Here is a 16,382-nt window from a genome sequence, read left to right on the forward strand (position 1 = left end):
AAAAGATATAAAAAAGAAGTAACCACTGTAACACTTTCACAGGTCTCTGTGCTGCTTTCTACTCTTTATTAACTTGTTTTCCAGTGCGTCAGTGATATTGAAAAAAATTACAAATTGCAAACAATATAAAAAATACAATAAAAATATTGTAAAGGTATAGTTAAAATATAGAAAAAATATAGAAATAAAATATATAGAAACAAATATAGGAAAAAATAGTAAAAACATAGAAAATAAAGAAAAAATATAGAAAAACAGAAAATATATTAAATATAGAAAAGAAATATAGTAAAAAGTATAGTATAAATATAGAAAAAATATAGGAAAAAATAGTAAAAAGTATAGGAAAAAAATAGAAAAACAAAATACAGTAAAAATATAGAAAAAATATAGTTAAAATAAAGTAAAAATATAGAAAAAATACAGAAAAAGTATAGTATAAATATAATTAAAATAAAGAAAAAAACATTGTAAAAAATATAGTAAAAGATATAGTAAAACATTGTCAAAACAGAATGGCATGCTCGTCTGCTGCAGTGCGGCAACCTCTGAGGCTGAAAAATGAAGCCAATGTGGCAAGTGCCAAAAACTACAGTTCTCTGAATGGTCACTTGAGGCTGGCTTCAAAAGCGAGTCAGTCCCCACAGACCTCCATGTTAAAATGTCCAACTTTACAGCAGAAATAAACATGTTTACAGCCTGGTACGAAAAAACAGTTTGGGTCTCTACAGCTAACTTCAACATTCATGACAACTGTACGAGGATGTCTTTTTTTACAACTCACCTGTTTACATTTCATTAGGACTTTAGGTTACACATATTGAAGGGTGGGGCCATGTGAGTGACAGGCTGCATGTGAGGCGTCGCTCAGATGAAAACAAGCTCTCCAAGATTGTCAACATTGCAGGGAAGGTGAGTTGTTTCTGTGACTTGCCAAACATATAATTGCCGATGCCTCGGCCAAATTTCATCTATCTATCTATCTATCGATCTATCGATCTATCGATCTATCTATCTATCCCTGGGGTAACATGGTCACCTCTGGCTCTGAAAAACAAAGATGGTGACAGTCCACAAACCAATGGTTGACGTCATGGAAGCTACGTCCATTATTTCATAGTGTCAATGGTCTTGACTAAGACTGACTGGAATAGGAGATCTTGTATCTCAAAGGGACCTCCCCTGCTAAATAAAGGATAAACAAAAACATAAAATACATTTAAAACCTTGTGAATCATCAGGATATTGTCCTGGTGCTCCTTGTGACCCAGAGTACATTTATGCACACGCTGGTTTTGAAGCAGTTTGATTTCTACAAGGCGACAAACAGGCAAACCATGGAGGAAAGTCTAAAGCCCTCTTTTGGTATGGTACCTTTGAAACCAAAAGTAACCCTTCAGAAATGGTGCCTAGACCCTAGTGTTTCCACCTCAAGCAGTCTTAAATGTGGGCGGGGCTTTTATCACTCACTGCTCTGTCCAGCACTCACTGTATTTCCTCCTTCATCAGTCTGCACCTCGTTTATTGTCCACAGAACGAGGCTGTACACCGACATGTTTGGAACAAAATAAAACAGGCTGCAGTGAGTCTCTCTCCATGGGATATTTAGAAATAGCAGGTTTGTGTATTTAGTCCTTCTCAGGCAAGCTCAGGGGTTTAGTGTTGCCGTAGCCCAAAGGAACAACACTCGATGCAATGGTTTTTTTTCTCCGAGTGAGGATTAGAATATATGCAGTTTGCATAATCTGGTCGAAATTAATATATATTTTTAAATGCTTGAAGATCCACTCATTACTAAAAGTCTGTGTCATATAAAAACTAAAGTGATTTTCAAAGTTCATATTTAAGGTGTGCTGATGGATTCAAGTCATGAACTCATGCACTGAGTAACATTACAAGTTAACGTTCCACCTTAAAAGTTGCCGGCAGTCAGCCCAGCGAATTAAGATATTTTTTTCTCCGACTCCAGCTGCTGCGAGAGGCAGTAAAACAGCCTTTCATTTTATAGTTACAGTTGACTAATAAAACTCTCCACAGTATGAACAGTGGTGACATGAGCCTCAAAACCAGCCACAACTCAGCCCTGAGCAGAGTGACCGTGCTCTATTGACCAATCAACAGACTGCAGTGTTCACAACTCTACCTTTTAGTGCCAGATCTGTGCTAGGTGAGCCTGGTGTCACTCCGAAGTTGTTGAAATCTGGCACTTGGGCACTGACTTGCAGCATCAGTAACCAATGAGAAAGGGTGTCCTTTAATGTCAGCATGATACCCAGCTGGTTGCTGTTATAGTTCAACGGCGTCCGATGGTGTCAGGGGAAACATGGGGGGACAAGGATGAAAGTTAAGGCTGCGAAAGTCTGTTGGGAGAGGTGGTGGATGGGTCCAGCAAACACCAACTTCCACCTGAGAGAGCTGTGTTCGCTTCCTTTAAGGTTATAAAGCCAACCTGTTCTTTATTCCTGAACCTAACCACATGTTTTTGTTGCCTAAATCCAACCATGTGTGTTGCTGAAGGACAAAAAAAGGTCAATTTGTGGTGATGTGTATTGGCTAGGTACCCCAACAGAGGGGGGACCAAAATGGCGACAGTATGGAACACCTCCATTGGTACCATCCACAACTTTTCACAGTGGAAACGGAAAAAAGCGTACAGAACTGAACTGTAGCGTACTGTACTGTTTGGTGGAAGTGGGGCTGAAGGTGGCCAGGGGTCATCTTGTGTGAATGGGCCCCCATGGCTCCTAGCTGCGCCCCTGCCTTCACATCCCAACTCATATGAAAATGAAAGCATCAGTGCGACACAAACATGACATTTGCTTTCAGTGTGTTTTCAGCTGAAACTCTGATGAGTCCGACAGAGTTTCCACCGGGCCGGTGATTTGGTGCAATGCGAACACTTAAACCGTTGATTGTGCACGCTGTCAGATAGACAGGCGGGAGCAGCAACCTCCCACTCCTCCTATTGCTATAACAACCACAGGGCGGTCGGTGTGACTCGATGGCACACAGCGGCTCGGATGCGACTGCCAAGTGTCATCCTCCTGCCAGCAGCCCGACCTGAGCTCACCGCATCGCCGCTTTGACACTGACTGAATCCCTCCCGGGGAAGAAGAAGAGGAAGAGGAGGAGGAGGAGGAGGAAGGGGGACAGCCTTGTGTTTCCCCGTCACAGTGATCTGAACAGTGGGGAAGCTCAGACTCGGGATCCGCTACGTCAAACAGATTAGTCAAATATCCTCTCGGGGTAGGACATACCTCCCTCCTTGGGCTTGCCTGGCTGCATGCATGCACTGAGGAAGCAAGACAGTCTGACAAAGAGCCAGGAAGCCCTCGGCGATATACAGAAGTGCACTACTTTTCTTTTTCTTTTTTCTTTCTGTGTCTGGGTGAGACGACAGTGGTGGTGGTGGTGGTGGTGATCCTCCAGTTTCTTCTTCTTCTCCTCTCCCCACCCCTGGTGCGAAATGGCGAAAGAAAACGGCGAGTCCAGCGATGGATCTTGGAAAAAGCATGTCGATGATATCAAGAAGATATTTGACTTCAAGGAAGTCCTTGGCACGTGAGTAACAGAGATAACGCAGCCTTGCAGAAACTTTGTGTCCAGTTGTGTAGATTAGCGTCAGACTACAATGACACATTGTTGGCGATTTAACGGAAACGAGGAGCAGACTGACAGCTGTTGAATATGCGCTCAACACACACAGAAAGGGCCTTTGCAACTTAGACTTAGACATTAAATCCAGCCTTCAGATAATTGTGCAGGGAGGTGGAAATAATGCTTCATGAGACACAATAATGTGTGAAGTCAGACACGCGTGATGCCCCTCGTTATGTCACAGTTCATTCAGAAAAAAAACCCTGCAGCGTGTTTTTATTCTCCTCACAGATCAGATCAGGGATGAAGCTACACAAGAGCAGGCAGCCATTTATTTTTGGGGCTCGATTTGTCCAACATGATACAAGTATGACAAAGACAGCAGGGCCTATTTGCAAGTGATGAAACCAGTTCCCAAATTAAGGGGGACCATCTGTGATGACTTTATGTTCCTGTGCTCAATCTCTCCTCTTCAAACAGAGGAGTAGCCGAGGAACATGATGTCTGGATTTACTGGCTTGTTTGCACAGTTAAAAACACTCTCATCATGAGAGACCACTTTGGGTTGAAGTTATTCTCTTGCCCTTGGATCACAGAGCAGACTAAATTCCAGAGTTTATTTTGGGCCGCTGTTAGTGCTGCTTGACTTCATGTTGAATAAGTTATGCTGCAGACACAGAGGAAGTGTTCCCCTGAATGGATGACCACCCCCCCCCCCCCCCCAAACTGCTAAAGGTCTCAGGCAGTCAATCTTTGTGCTATCACACTGTGTATTTCTCATTTCTCCTGCTGGTCTTTGGCCCCTGAGGACATGTCCGTCCTCCCCTGGGTGAGAGGAATTTAATGAGGTGGTGTTTGTATTGTTGGAGATTCGGGGAAGGGCCGTGTTGAGGAAGGGGTCTCCCCGGAGAAATATGTTTTTTTTTCTTTAAAAATGGCCCCTTGTCATCATGTTTGGAGCTAAACTGGGAAGCTTAGTCATTCACAGATGATAAAACACAAGGGCGAAGGCACATATGGGGGTTTGGGGTTCTGCCGCCAGAAAATTTTGAGCGTCAAACACTTAATTTCCTGCATGCTGGGGAAGTTTTATGCACCAGTGTGTGTGTTTTCTGACTTTATTCATGGTTTAAATATGTATGGGCATTTTAAGGAACTTCCATATTCGAGTAGAGTAGTCAAGTACTCCCAAAAAAACAAAAAATAGTGTTCGAATAGGAATGTAAATTGGTGAACAATGAAAAACAAGTGCAGTTTGAAATGTCTTTATCGAGCAGACGGCTTTATTTAGCCTATAAGTTGACAGTTAACATGTTGCTGCCATTACATAGGTTAGACGCAGTGCTGAAGGGACGTCTCCTGAGCCGCTCTCCTCGAGGTCAGTTCAATGTCTGTCGAGTTTGAGTAGGTATAGCTGCAGCTGGTGAAGCTACATGCCTCGCCCACCATCGGTCCACCATCAGCCCCCTTTGCTTCTTGGTCTGGAGGCTGAAGCCCTGGAGAAAATGCTTAGTGTTTAGTTAGCTATGAATCGTTGGCTTATAAGAGAGGTGGTTAATGTTGGCATTAGGGTTAAATCTCAAAACTTAAAAGAAGAATGACATCATTGCTACATTTGGCCTCATATGTAGTCACTAGAAATAGCATTAAAGGTTTATCTTGTACTGGTGTGCATGTGGTTTTTAGTGAGCGTGCTGTGAAGGCTTCAAACGGAATGTAGCTGCAGCAGTGCATGTCTCACTCGGGTTAGCATGAGCTAACACAGCAGCAGCTGCGAACATCTGACAGCAAGCCGTCTAACGTTCCCAACAAAGTCATACTGACACTGAAAGAGCTCAACTCTGTCCTGTTACTGTTAGGTATGTTAATGTCAGCCTGGTCGTGTGATGCTAGTAGTTAGCCCTGTCACCTTGTGTGTGTGTTCCCTGGTGCAGAGGTCATGCTCCCGTAGCAGTAGTCCCATGATAAACACAGATACACCTTTACCACCAACATGGAACCATTTTGTTCTGGTTACGAGACCTAATTTTGAACCATTCACGGCATTTCGACCAAATATAAGTTTGTTTGGAGGGCGAGAAGTTCTTAGCTGCAACCAAAAAATAAGTTTTACTTGACCTTAAGTGCGAACCGTGACGACATCAGTGGGTGTGTCATATTCTACAGAATGGAAAGAGTGGATTGAGAAGGCAAGTGAGAAATTGTCTGTCCTGCAGTCTTATGACTAATTGTTCCATGCATGTTTTTTGGGTAAAAACGAGTAAAGGTTATAACAGGACAAAAGGTCGCAGGTAACTAATTAAATCCGCCGTTTTGCTGCTGTCATTTTACTTCAGTTATTCATTGTGCAACGTGCTCTGTTGGTGACACAATGGTTCTGCTCAAAACTGGTTGAAACATGGGTTGGTTTACTCAATGGCACCAAGGTCCAAAGAATCCTGAACAGAGCAGGTTCAACAACCAGAGCTAATTTGGTGGAAAAGGGGTACGAGAGAAGCGACACAGTTGCAAGGAGGTGCTGAGCAAAGCAATACACTGCACACAGCTCGACAATTAAATAAGATTTCACCTGTTTTAAACTTTTACTTTATGTTGGAACAAATACTGACGTCCAAACGAGTGCTCGAGAACTCATGCCCAACCCTAGTCTAAATATCTTTAATGTCAAAAGAAAAGTCGTCCACTACTTTCATGTTTTTACTGGGGTAGACAAATACACATGTTCTAAATATTGAGGGGGACGTGTCCCCTGTCCCCCCTGAAATCTACACCCATGATAAAAGAGACACACTGTGGTTTGCTGATGTAATACATGCAACCTCATCTTGTGTAATAATCTGTGCCTTCTTCACCATCATCTCCTCATTCTGCGCTGCCTGGCATGACCGCGGACCTGTTTTTCCTGAGGAGCAGCATCACAAAATTCTCATACAGATCGGTGATTCATAAAGCGCGCTCGACACTTCATCTGTTGTACTAAACAGTCAGACGTTCCTACCTGGAGGCTGTTCTGATTTCCCCAAGGCTTTCATCTATGTGTGAAGCGCCTCTGAATAACAGGAGTGAATCATCGTGATTTACTGTCCACACAATGGCCAGGTTGGAGGAACACACATCCCTCGCCCACAAACTGTTCGGCCCTTATGTTACATATCGTACAGCCTGTACTCGTCCTGATTGACTTTAGGAAAGTCCCATTTACTGGGTCCTGTGTGTTCTAATCAGGGAGGGTCTCGTTGCTGCACAGCAGTGTTTCGACAGGCCACCTGAGGCAGAGAGGCCCTGCAGCTTTGCTTGGGGATTAAAAATGGACAAGGAAGGAGTGTCGGCCAGAGGAAGACACATAGATTATCCTCCTCCTGCTGCTCCACCTTTCAACTCTAGCCTACTAGTCAGGTTTCCCCATCAGCGTCCCAGAGGGATCATCCCTCTGCAGCGTCCTCATTCATTAGTCTTTACACACCAGCAGCAAAAGTACATTTACTCAATTTACTTGGGTATTTCTATTATATGACTTTATTCTTCCATTCTAATACAGAGAGGATGATGTCGTACTTCACTACATTTATCTGGCAGCTATTTGCAAGATCAATATTGCAGAGGGGAATTTTACAGCTAAATTTTTAATGCAGGTAATTTTCCTGGTAACAGTATTTTTGCCATTTTGTACTCAAGCTCAGGACACATTTTCCACCACTGCTGCACAGAGATTTGATTTCAGCAGCAGCTGGAGGCCGGACCATCTGTGTGTGTGTGAGCGTTATGACTGATTAGATATTGATAGGAGTTTGGGGAGCAGGAAGCCTGCGGCGATGTCGGTAAAGCTTTGGCCGACACTTCTTTCCCGTGTTTCTTTGCAGTCGCTTTTGTGAGCTAATGAGATCTTCGCCACTGAAGCCAGTCTTCCTGCCTCAGCACCACTTTGCCTTGTGGCTAATTTCAGAGCCTTAAGCTGCTCTGTGAGAGCAAATTAAGTAACCTGACCACAAGTACCCTCAGAGATCCCAGTAAGGGGGTGGTGCTGGAAATGTGCAGGACAAATCTGGTTGCTATTCAAAGAGGGGATGTTTGTCTGAGTTACGTTTTTGCCAATATACTAAAGCTGACTAATCAATGAGGAGATAAATCTGATCCAATTTGTGTACTTCACTGCACGTGGCTCCTATGAGCATCATTTTTATGTAAGGTAACATGAGGATTACTGTGGCATTAAAAACATCAATGTCTGTCGGGCTTGAAAATGTAACAGACAGCGGAAACATTGACAAAGAAATGGTCACATAATGGCCAATACTCGGTCTGCCTAAAAATGTCATTGTAACAAATTTGTTTTTTACAGTAAAATGTTTTGGCAGTATATATGTTGGGTACAGAAACAAGCTGCAAACACAAGATAGACATATTATCACTTATTAAGTTGATTTTTTAAACATCCAGTATTTACAGAGCAACATTATCATTAATTTGGAGTCATGTTTACATCCACATGTTGAATGTAAGTCCAGTATTTACTCTCTTTTAGCTCTGTTTTTGGTCTCCACCGACTCCTGAGGGAAATATCTGACCCTTTGGCAGCTAAATGCTCCACTATATTCACCAGCTAGCTGGTTACGTTGTCTGGTGCTAGGCAGGTAGCGTAGAGCAAAGCTATGAGAGCTGTGAGAGTGAACCACAAAATTTAAGTTGTGGGCCAGACAGCTGAACAATGAGTTGAAAAATGCTCAAAGGCTCCGTAGAGCTGCGGATTCCTCACTATGAGTGACCCCTTACATTTTGTGATCCGTTGTTAATATAGAAATATTGATTCAGTGAAAAGAAAATTGACGGATGTATCATTATATAGCAACTCTCAGATATCAGCATGTCATCAACCCAAAAGAAATCCAGTACGTGTTGGGTACTGCAACACAGCTAAAGATCCCCTCTACTCCAAAATGTGTTTTTCCTCTGTTTATGTCCCCTAAAATGTCTGACCTCGACTATATTGACTTGAATTTGTGGAAAGTTTGTTACTAGAGAGATGTTTTCACATATTTGGATGTTGGATGTCTACCAAACACCCCATTGTAGCAGACATTGTATGTTTTAGACTCACTAACACACTGTTAGCCACTGCCAGTTAGCCTACACCAAACAACAAAAACAGATAAAAGATGCTAACTGCACTTAGGTTCTAATACGTCTGATAGTTGCTGATTTTGGTGAACAACAGTCTTCTCATCTGAGTCTGGGTCTGACATGTACGGCTGAATCTCTCTGATATTTCCTCTCATGCTACTGTTAGCCGTCTTAATGGCCACTGCTCTTTCACTAGTCTCCCATAGCCAGGCCTGTCTCCACACTTTGTTTTAGCTCTGTGCCAGTGCTGGAGAAAGCAGAAAGTGAATGCAATCGGCACTGGTGGGTGGGGCATGGGGGAAGACCCAGAATTTCTCAATGAGGAAGAAAGAGTAGATCTGCTTCCAGCCACTTTCAGGGTTTCTTTTTCACCTTTAACATAGGTAAAACAAACAACAAAATATTATCTTATATTATCTTTTTATATTCTTTAAAGGGTCTGTATGTGACATTTTGAGCATTAATATAGTAGCAAACCACCATATGCCATGTAAAGATGTAGTGAAATAATGGCGTACTAAGCAGAGAATGAAGTCACGCTATCTGTGTGTGTATCTTGTTATCTGAGCCAATGGTAAGCTGGTCCAGCTGTGCATGCATATTGGTGCGTGTGTATCTCACTGGCTCGCTCATCACCGCCACTTTGCACTGCTTCATACAGCGGTTACTGCAGAAATGGGTACAGCGTTGTTGCTGAAGCATAGCACCCAGCCTCCAGCTCGCCCCTGGTTAACACTGTAGGCTCCATCTGCACTGTTGCTGTTGTTTAGCGCTGTTTATGACGTTAGCACAGTTGCTTGCCACTGATTTAGCCACCTACATTCTGAGAAACATGTCGAGACAACTCATACACTCTGAATTTCACATAGAGCACCTTTAAAACTTATCTGGAGGGGGATTTTAATCATTTAAATCACTTGAGAAACGCATACTTCATTTATTAAAATGTCATGGATAAAAAGCAGTCCAAAAATGATGCTTTCAGTTTAAGTTCTTTGTCATGTTTTTGCAGAATCCCACTTTTGCAGATTAAAGTTGTCCTCTGTGATCTCCCTCTGCAGATCACTCAGAGCTGAGCTGATTCATTCATGTCACTGATTTCCCCCTGAAGCCTAATTTTTATGATTCTTTTTGCCAACAAAGAGAAAAAGGAGTTCTGAGTTTGATATAGATAAATAAACAGGCCTCTACATTGGGTATTAAACTGACCCTGACAAATCCATCCGAGATGTGTTAAAGTGACTGCCTCTGTGCATTGATCATTTTCTGAAAACACAGCTTGTGCAGAGACTCATTGGGTCCTTGATTCAGTGAAAATGGCAGCTAGGCAACTAGGATGATGTAAGTCCTTGGTTGCTCCTTCTGAAGAAGACACTACCTACCACCACCACTGTCCTCCAGCTACATTCACTGTGGGTGGAGGTACTTTGTCATTGACCACAATGATGGAGAGTCAGATATGCGTAGTATGTTCTGTGCCTCCGAGTTTCCATTTGTATTCATGTCCCTCTGACCACATTGAATACCAACAAAGCCACAGTGTACCATCCTCTGCACTCAGAGAGCTGAAGTGTACCAGACTGCCCTGTATCAAAGCACAGGACATGATAATCACCCCTTATTAAAATAATTCAGCTTCTCTCCGACAGGCAGATCTGTGGCTTCAGACAGATATCTGCCAAACATTTCCCTCGAGCGATAGATATTCTTGCTTTTTGGTTGTTTGTGAATGTTATCAGCTCTCATTGCCTTGTGAACCGACCATCTTTCTCTGTTTGATCAACATTCCTGCAAAGTAGCCTCGGGTACAGACGTGTGTTGGTAGGTAATGGTTTCCAGCTTCAGGTGTTGGGACTGTGAGAGTTTCTGGATTTCATTCTTGTTGAATTATTGGAATTGATTTAACTCTGCAGCATCAGATCAATGCTGTTTACTACCTGGAATGACTGAAAACCAGTGTTGGCTAGTGTTGCAACAAGAAGCAGAGATGAAAACCACAACTTAACTAAGGACATTACTCCTGTGCAGTGATGGAAAGTAACTCAAGTACAGTTTTGTGGCATTCGTACTTAACTTGAGTGGCACCATTTTATGCATCTTGTGCTTTTTACAAGATGCGACAACATCGTGACAGCTGGTATTATTTTTACCTCATGAATCTGTAGCCCTTTTTTACACACTGATCAGCTGACTCTCACTTCAGATGCGGAAAACACAGAGGTCTGAAAGACAAAACCCAACAGAGATGGTATTGTTGATTGTAAAATAATTGGGTGAGACAATCAGATTACAGCTGGCAGCTTCTTGTTGCCGGAACCTACCAATATGAGCCCAAAAACTGGGCCTGCTGTGAAGATAAGGCAGCGGTAGGTTTGCGCTGGTGCGGTTTCTCTCACAGGTGTATGGCAGCGGTCAGGGCGGCAGCTTTTTTGTTAGATGCCTTAAATAAGGTCTGTGATTAACACAATCTTTAGAGACAGTCAGTGAATACCTCACTCGTGAATTTTGAAGCTTTTATGTGTCTTTAAACAGTGGCTCTCAACTGGTGGGTCACGGTCCAAAAGTGGGTCATGGTCAATTCTGCGTGGACCACAAGTGACTCTGAAACATATCAAGTTTGTAAAACTTGAATAAAAGTGAATTTCCGGCACTGAGTTTTTATTGTGAAGTGCTGTTTCCTGCTGTAGAGTGAGTGAATAACAGACAGATACCTGACAAAGATGGCAAACTAGTTTGATGACATGGCCAAACGCAAGAATGCTGAATGTATTAAACTGTGTGGACCTTGAGCTAATGACGAAGGAGAAATCTGGAGCCTGTGGGGTCTGTCTGTCTTAAAAAATATGGTTGCTAACAAGTGGCTAAATGAGACCACAAAACATTATCATGCAGAACATAGCTTTACAGCCTCATTGTGGTGTCGACGTTGAAGTCATGCGGCCGTGGTGTTGTTGCTTTATAGCCTAATGTTAGCTTTTTACCTCTGGTGATTGCATTTATACTTAAATAAATCATAAATGTGGTGTTAACTTGTGAAGATTATCTTGCTGAACAAAACACGCTAAGTATTATAGATGTTTGTTTGCCACAGATCTTATTTTCTGCAATAATCCAAAACCCAATGTAAAAATCCCATTGGCTTTTTGATCCGTGCACCACTCAAATTGACCGATATGTGTTGCTATCCAGTTGTTTTAAACTCTTACTCAAAAGTCCAGTATCAGTTGCTATAATAAATTATTTTAACATTATTATATCAGGACTTTTCCCTAATGTAAGGATCTAAATACGTCTTCCACCACAGCCCCCTATACAGAGTCTTTACAGCAAACATAGAGAGCTGATCCAGGTGCAGGTATGTTCCAGATTATGGCGAGAATAATGATGCATGTTGCAGAAACGTTAGAAACGGTGTCATTTTCACCTCGTCTGTCTGGCTGACACTATACAGTTTACAAAACTCTGTGTAGACAGCGTAGCATATCGCAGCTGAGCAGATGGTGGTGTGAAGTCTGTTAAAAAATAATAAGTATATTGTGTAACTGTAAAAGGTGTCTGCTGCCAGCAAAACTTTCATCTCCATATTTTAGAGATGTTAGATAAAATGTGTACAATTATGTTTACTATACATGACAGATTATTTTTATATGCATGTAATTATGTTAAGGAAAATTAATGACATTTTCCCTGGATTATAATTCCTTTAAAAACTGTAGACATTAATTTTACCTGCATTTTTTAAGCATAGATAACACCCTCTGTTATGTTTCTGTTTGAAGCTGTAGTCGCAGTGATGAAAAGTGACTTTGACCGCAGTAGGTCACACCAGTGATCACTCCACCTGGATTATTAGGTCTGACTTTCCATCCCATATGTTGTGTAACAGGCCGCTGTAATGCATCTTACACAAGATGGTTCAGTGTGATTACTCAGCAGCGCCGCAATACAGTTAATGTGAATAAACCAGACTTAATCGTCTGGACCCCCACCCCCACTCTCTCCATCAAAAAAACGTCTCCCATCATCAGTGACCCTTCATTTTCATAATTGCCAAAGCACGACCGGCTGAGGTCGCGGCTTTAAAAAGTTTTCTGGATGATTGTTTGATGCACGGCTTCACCTTACTTTGCATCTGCAGCATCAGGCGCGGGTTTCACACAGAGCACAGCCCACATTCATATTTCACATTAGTCAGCCGCTTTGGCTTGGCTGTCCTGCACACAGTGTGGTGGTGTTGTGTGACACACACACACACACACACACACACACAGAGCTCATACCGTCATCCAAGAGCCGTGAAGAGGGAGCTCTGTGGCTCTAAGAACTTAAAATTCAAATATTTTGTTATTCAACCGAGTGAGTCAGTGTGCTGACTTGATTGTGCAGTCTGTGTGACACTGGGTCAGAAACATTTTTGCAGCCATACACTTGTATTTGTCTTGCGTAATAGATTGAGATTAGTTTCAATAAAGGGTCCAGTTTAGGCAGAGCTTTCACTCATCATTTAACGCTCACCATCACATCACATTTGGGATTAATGCAGAGATGAATAACACTTGCTGGAACTGTTATCAATAAATCTGATCATTTTCTTGAGTTACTGTTCAGTCTAGGGCTGCACAATAAGAGGAATATATGCAATATGCAATAAAGTAGTTGAATATCATGATAAATACTTGGAGAGGAACTCCTGTATTTTTCAACCTGGACCCTATTTTCCTAGGTTTTGGTGTCTAAGACAGTTGTGAGTGCAACGATCCAGTATTGAGAGAGTGTGCTGCAGCCTACAGTGTAACCACTCGGGGCAGGTGTGCCTCGTCAATTTACGCCCATTAAATGTGCTTGTTTTTGCCACTGACCGACTCAGATTGTTAATATGAGTGTCTTACAACATTACAGAAAGCGCCCTACACAGAAATGTTTTTCTTTACCTTTCGCTGTTGTTGACTGTTTGGTGTCCCGGGGTGCGTTTCGAATCACATAATTTTTCTTTTTACTTTTAGTAGGTACAGCTGCCCTTAAAAAGTACGTACTGTACTGTACTACTACAATCGGGACACACTACTTTCTCCATTACCTAAGAGATTAAACAAATGCCACTTACGGATACAGATACAAGATCAACCTGGATAGCTCTGCTGTTGTTACTTTGCAGTGTATATAGTTTAACTTTAAAGTTATAACTACACAGATTGTAGATTTGAACATATTATATTTGTGACAGTGAAATTACATCTGCAGTTCTCTTTCATTGTTATTTTTATAGTTATGTCCTTTTGTTGTTTGTGATATTTATGATTATTTTGTTCACTTAATTGATATTCCTATTGTTACTATTTGACTGGCCATCAGCCGTCATTGCGACTTCTGATAACTGTCAATCAGCTGTCAATAAGTTGTCAAGCTGTCAGGTGTTTGGGCTCAGTCAATGTGAGCTATCGTCCCCTGTACAGAGGATTGTGGGTCAGAAAAGCATCCTGGCTTGCATACTGCATAATCGGACCAGATGTAGTAGAACATCCTGGTATTTTTGGCATACTGCATTTGACATAGTATGTATTGGGACACACTAAATCTTCTTCTGGCACACTATATAGTATGGCAGAATGGGGATTGCAACACACAGAAAGTCTCGCTGACAAATCAGCTAAATATTCAGCTGTGACACTGAAAATCTTTTAGATAAGACTGAGACATGCTTTCTGTACTCCAACATAAACTATTACCAGCACTACTCTCTCAAACTCTCACGCACATTTACACCATTTATTTCCCACAACAAGTTATGTCCCATGAGATATTATATAACAGGACTTCTTGTCAGCGAGACTTGGACACAAAATAGACTGGAACAAGCGTAAGGTGAGGAAAAATGTTTCATTTCTCTGTAGGGTCTTTCTTGTGATGTTGTAAGACTTTCATATATTAACAATCTGAGCCTGTCAGTGGCAAAAACGAGCACAAAGGCCCCAATAAAAAAAGAATAATGGTTAAAGTTTATAGTGCAGTTTTCTACTGCTACTCTCTCTCAAGTGACTCAAAATATCCCAGAGTGCAATATCATTCACGGTGTTTCTATTGCCAAGTTGACATGGCAATGACGACTGAAAGGGATATGTTGTGAAGCCCTAGTTTAGTCTATGAAATATTATACAGCGGAGAAAACTGGATGAAATTGGCATCCTCATGTTGTTTTATTAGTTCAGCCAACAGTCCAGATCCTAAAGATATTTTGTTAACTATCATATATGACCAAAGAACACCAAATTCTCACATTTGAAGAGCTGTTATCAGCATGTTTTGTATTTCTGCTTGAAAAACACTGAAAAGACGAATCAGTTATCAAAAGAATTGCCTTTTGATCGACTAGTTGTTTCAGCTCTGGAGTTATGTGTGATTGTTGTGGCTGTGTCACTGTCTCTGTGTGTATGTATGTGCAGAGAGAGCATGTGGGCAGTCGGTAGCATCACCATATGTCTCCAACAGACATCGCACCTTTCTCTTTCCTGTGAATAAGGCATTAATAGATTGAATGCTCGCAGCACAGTTTGTCATGCTTCATGCATCGACAGAGCGAGGGAAGTCACAGGCTTTGGATCCTGTCATATTGTCACTCACAGGAAGTGATGTTGCTGCTTGTCAAGGCGGTGAGCAGGGGGGACCGAAATGGTGCTACGTGCTCTAACCACCCTCTCAGTTAGCTCACAGGTTTCCTGTGGTTTTCATCATTGTGTATCTCCAGCTGCAGAAAGCAGAAAGCGTGCACTGAAAAGAAAAACGTGCAAGAGAGTCATTTGACGGGCTCAGCGTGCTGGTGGAGGAATTTTCTCCTATGTCCACACAGCTGGGGAAATCGGTCGCATGCGCTGAATAGAAATGATGCTCATTGTCCTCACGGCAACAGCTGTGGTGGGAAGATAGTGGCAGCAAGTACTGCATCGACTCCCTCCCTTACACAAGCCCTTGAATTTACATATTGTCCCACATCATGTGTCACAATGAGGTCAAAGTCAGAAGGGCGCACGCTCTAAGCCCTCTCAGCTCTGTTTGTTTGAGTGTGTTCCACCTCACTGCACCTGGGGCCGAGCTTTGTGACCAGGTAGTGTTTGTGCACAGTCTGCTTATATGTCGTGCCTCTGACTGACCCTCCCCCCCTGCTGTGTGATGGTGGAGTGAGGGATTAGCGTGGATTTGATGGCCTCGGTGGGACTTAGTGTGGCGAGCGGCGCTGAGTTTAGAACCCGCTGGGAGGAACTGATTACACTTTGAGAACATAATGGACCTCTTGATGTTTGCCGTCTTGTTTTTTTGTAAGGCGGTGGATCATGTGAGGTGTGTTTCCTCTGTGTTGTATAACTGACGATGATCCAACGAGAGACTTATTCCAGCAATTAAACACTCTGTCAGAAAGTGATGAAACAAATGCAGGAGGCAGATGGCTGCCATTTTCATATTCTCTGGGTTTGTCCTTTTTCATTTTGGCAAGAGATTACTGAAGAGATAATGATGGATTAGAAGTTGATTGCTCTTTTGTTGCATTATACCCTTGGCAACACCACAGACACATTCATGGCACAGTGTAAATATTTCCTTAAATACATTTGGCAGCTAGATAAAGCCATCGCAAAGAAATGCTTCTGGCAAACACTCCAACAACAACAACAACT

The 16,382-nt window shown here is 42.3% G+C and overlaps 1 protein-coding gene across 1 annotated transcript in view; it reads left to right on the forward strand.

The window, feature by feature from the left end:
* The first annotated feature begins 2,847 nt into the window (after positions 1-2,847).
* camk1db (calcium/calmodulin-dependent protein kinase 1Db) overlaps positions 2,848-16,382 on the forward strand; it is a 38,153-nt gene continuing 24,618 nt past the window's right edge. The window contains exon 1 of the mRNA XM_033635464.2: positions 2,848-3,561. Coding sequence (XP_033491355.1) covers positions 3,467-3,561 — 95 coding nt within the window. The 5' untranslated portion in view covers positions 2,848-3,466. The remainder of the gene's footprint in view (positions 3,562-16,382) is intronic.

Source organism: Epinephelus lanceolatus, chromosome 5 (assembly GCF_041903045.1).
Source record: "Epinephelus lanceolatus isolate andai-2023 chromosome 5, ASM4190304v1, whole genome shotgun sequence".
In the NCBI taxonomy this organism is placed as follows: domain Eukaryota; kingdom Metazoa; phylum Chordata; class Actinopteri; order Perciformes; family Serranidae; genus Epinephelus; species Epinephelus lanceolatus.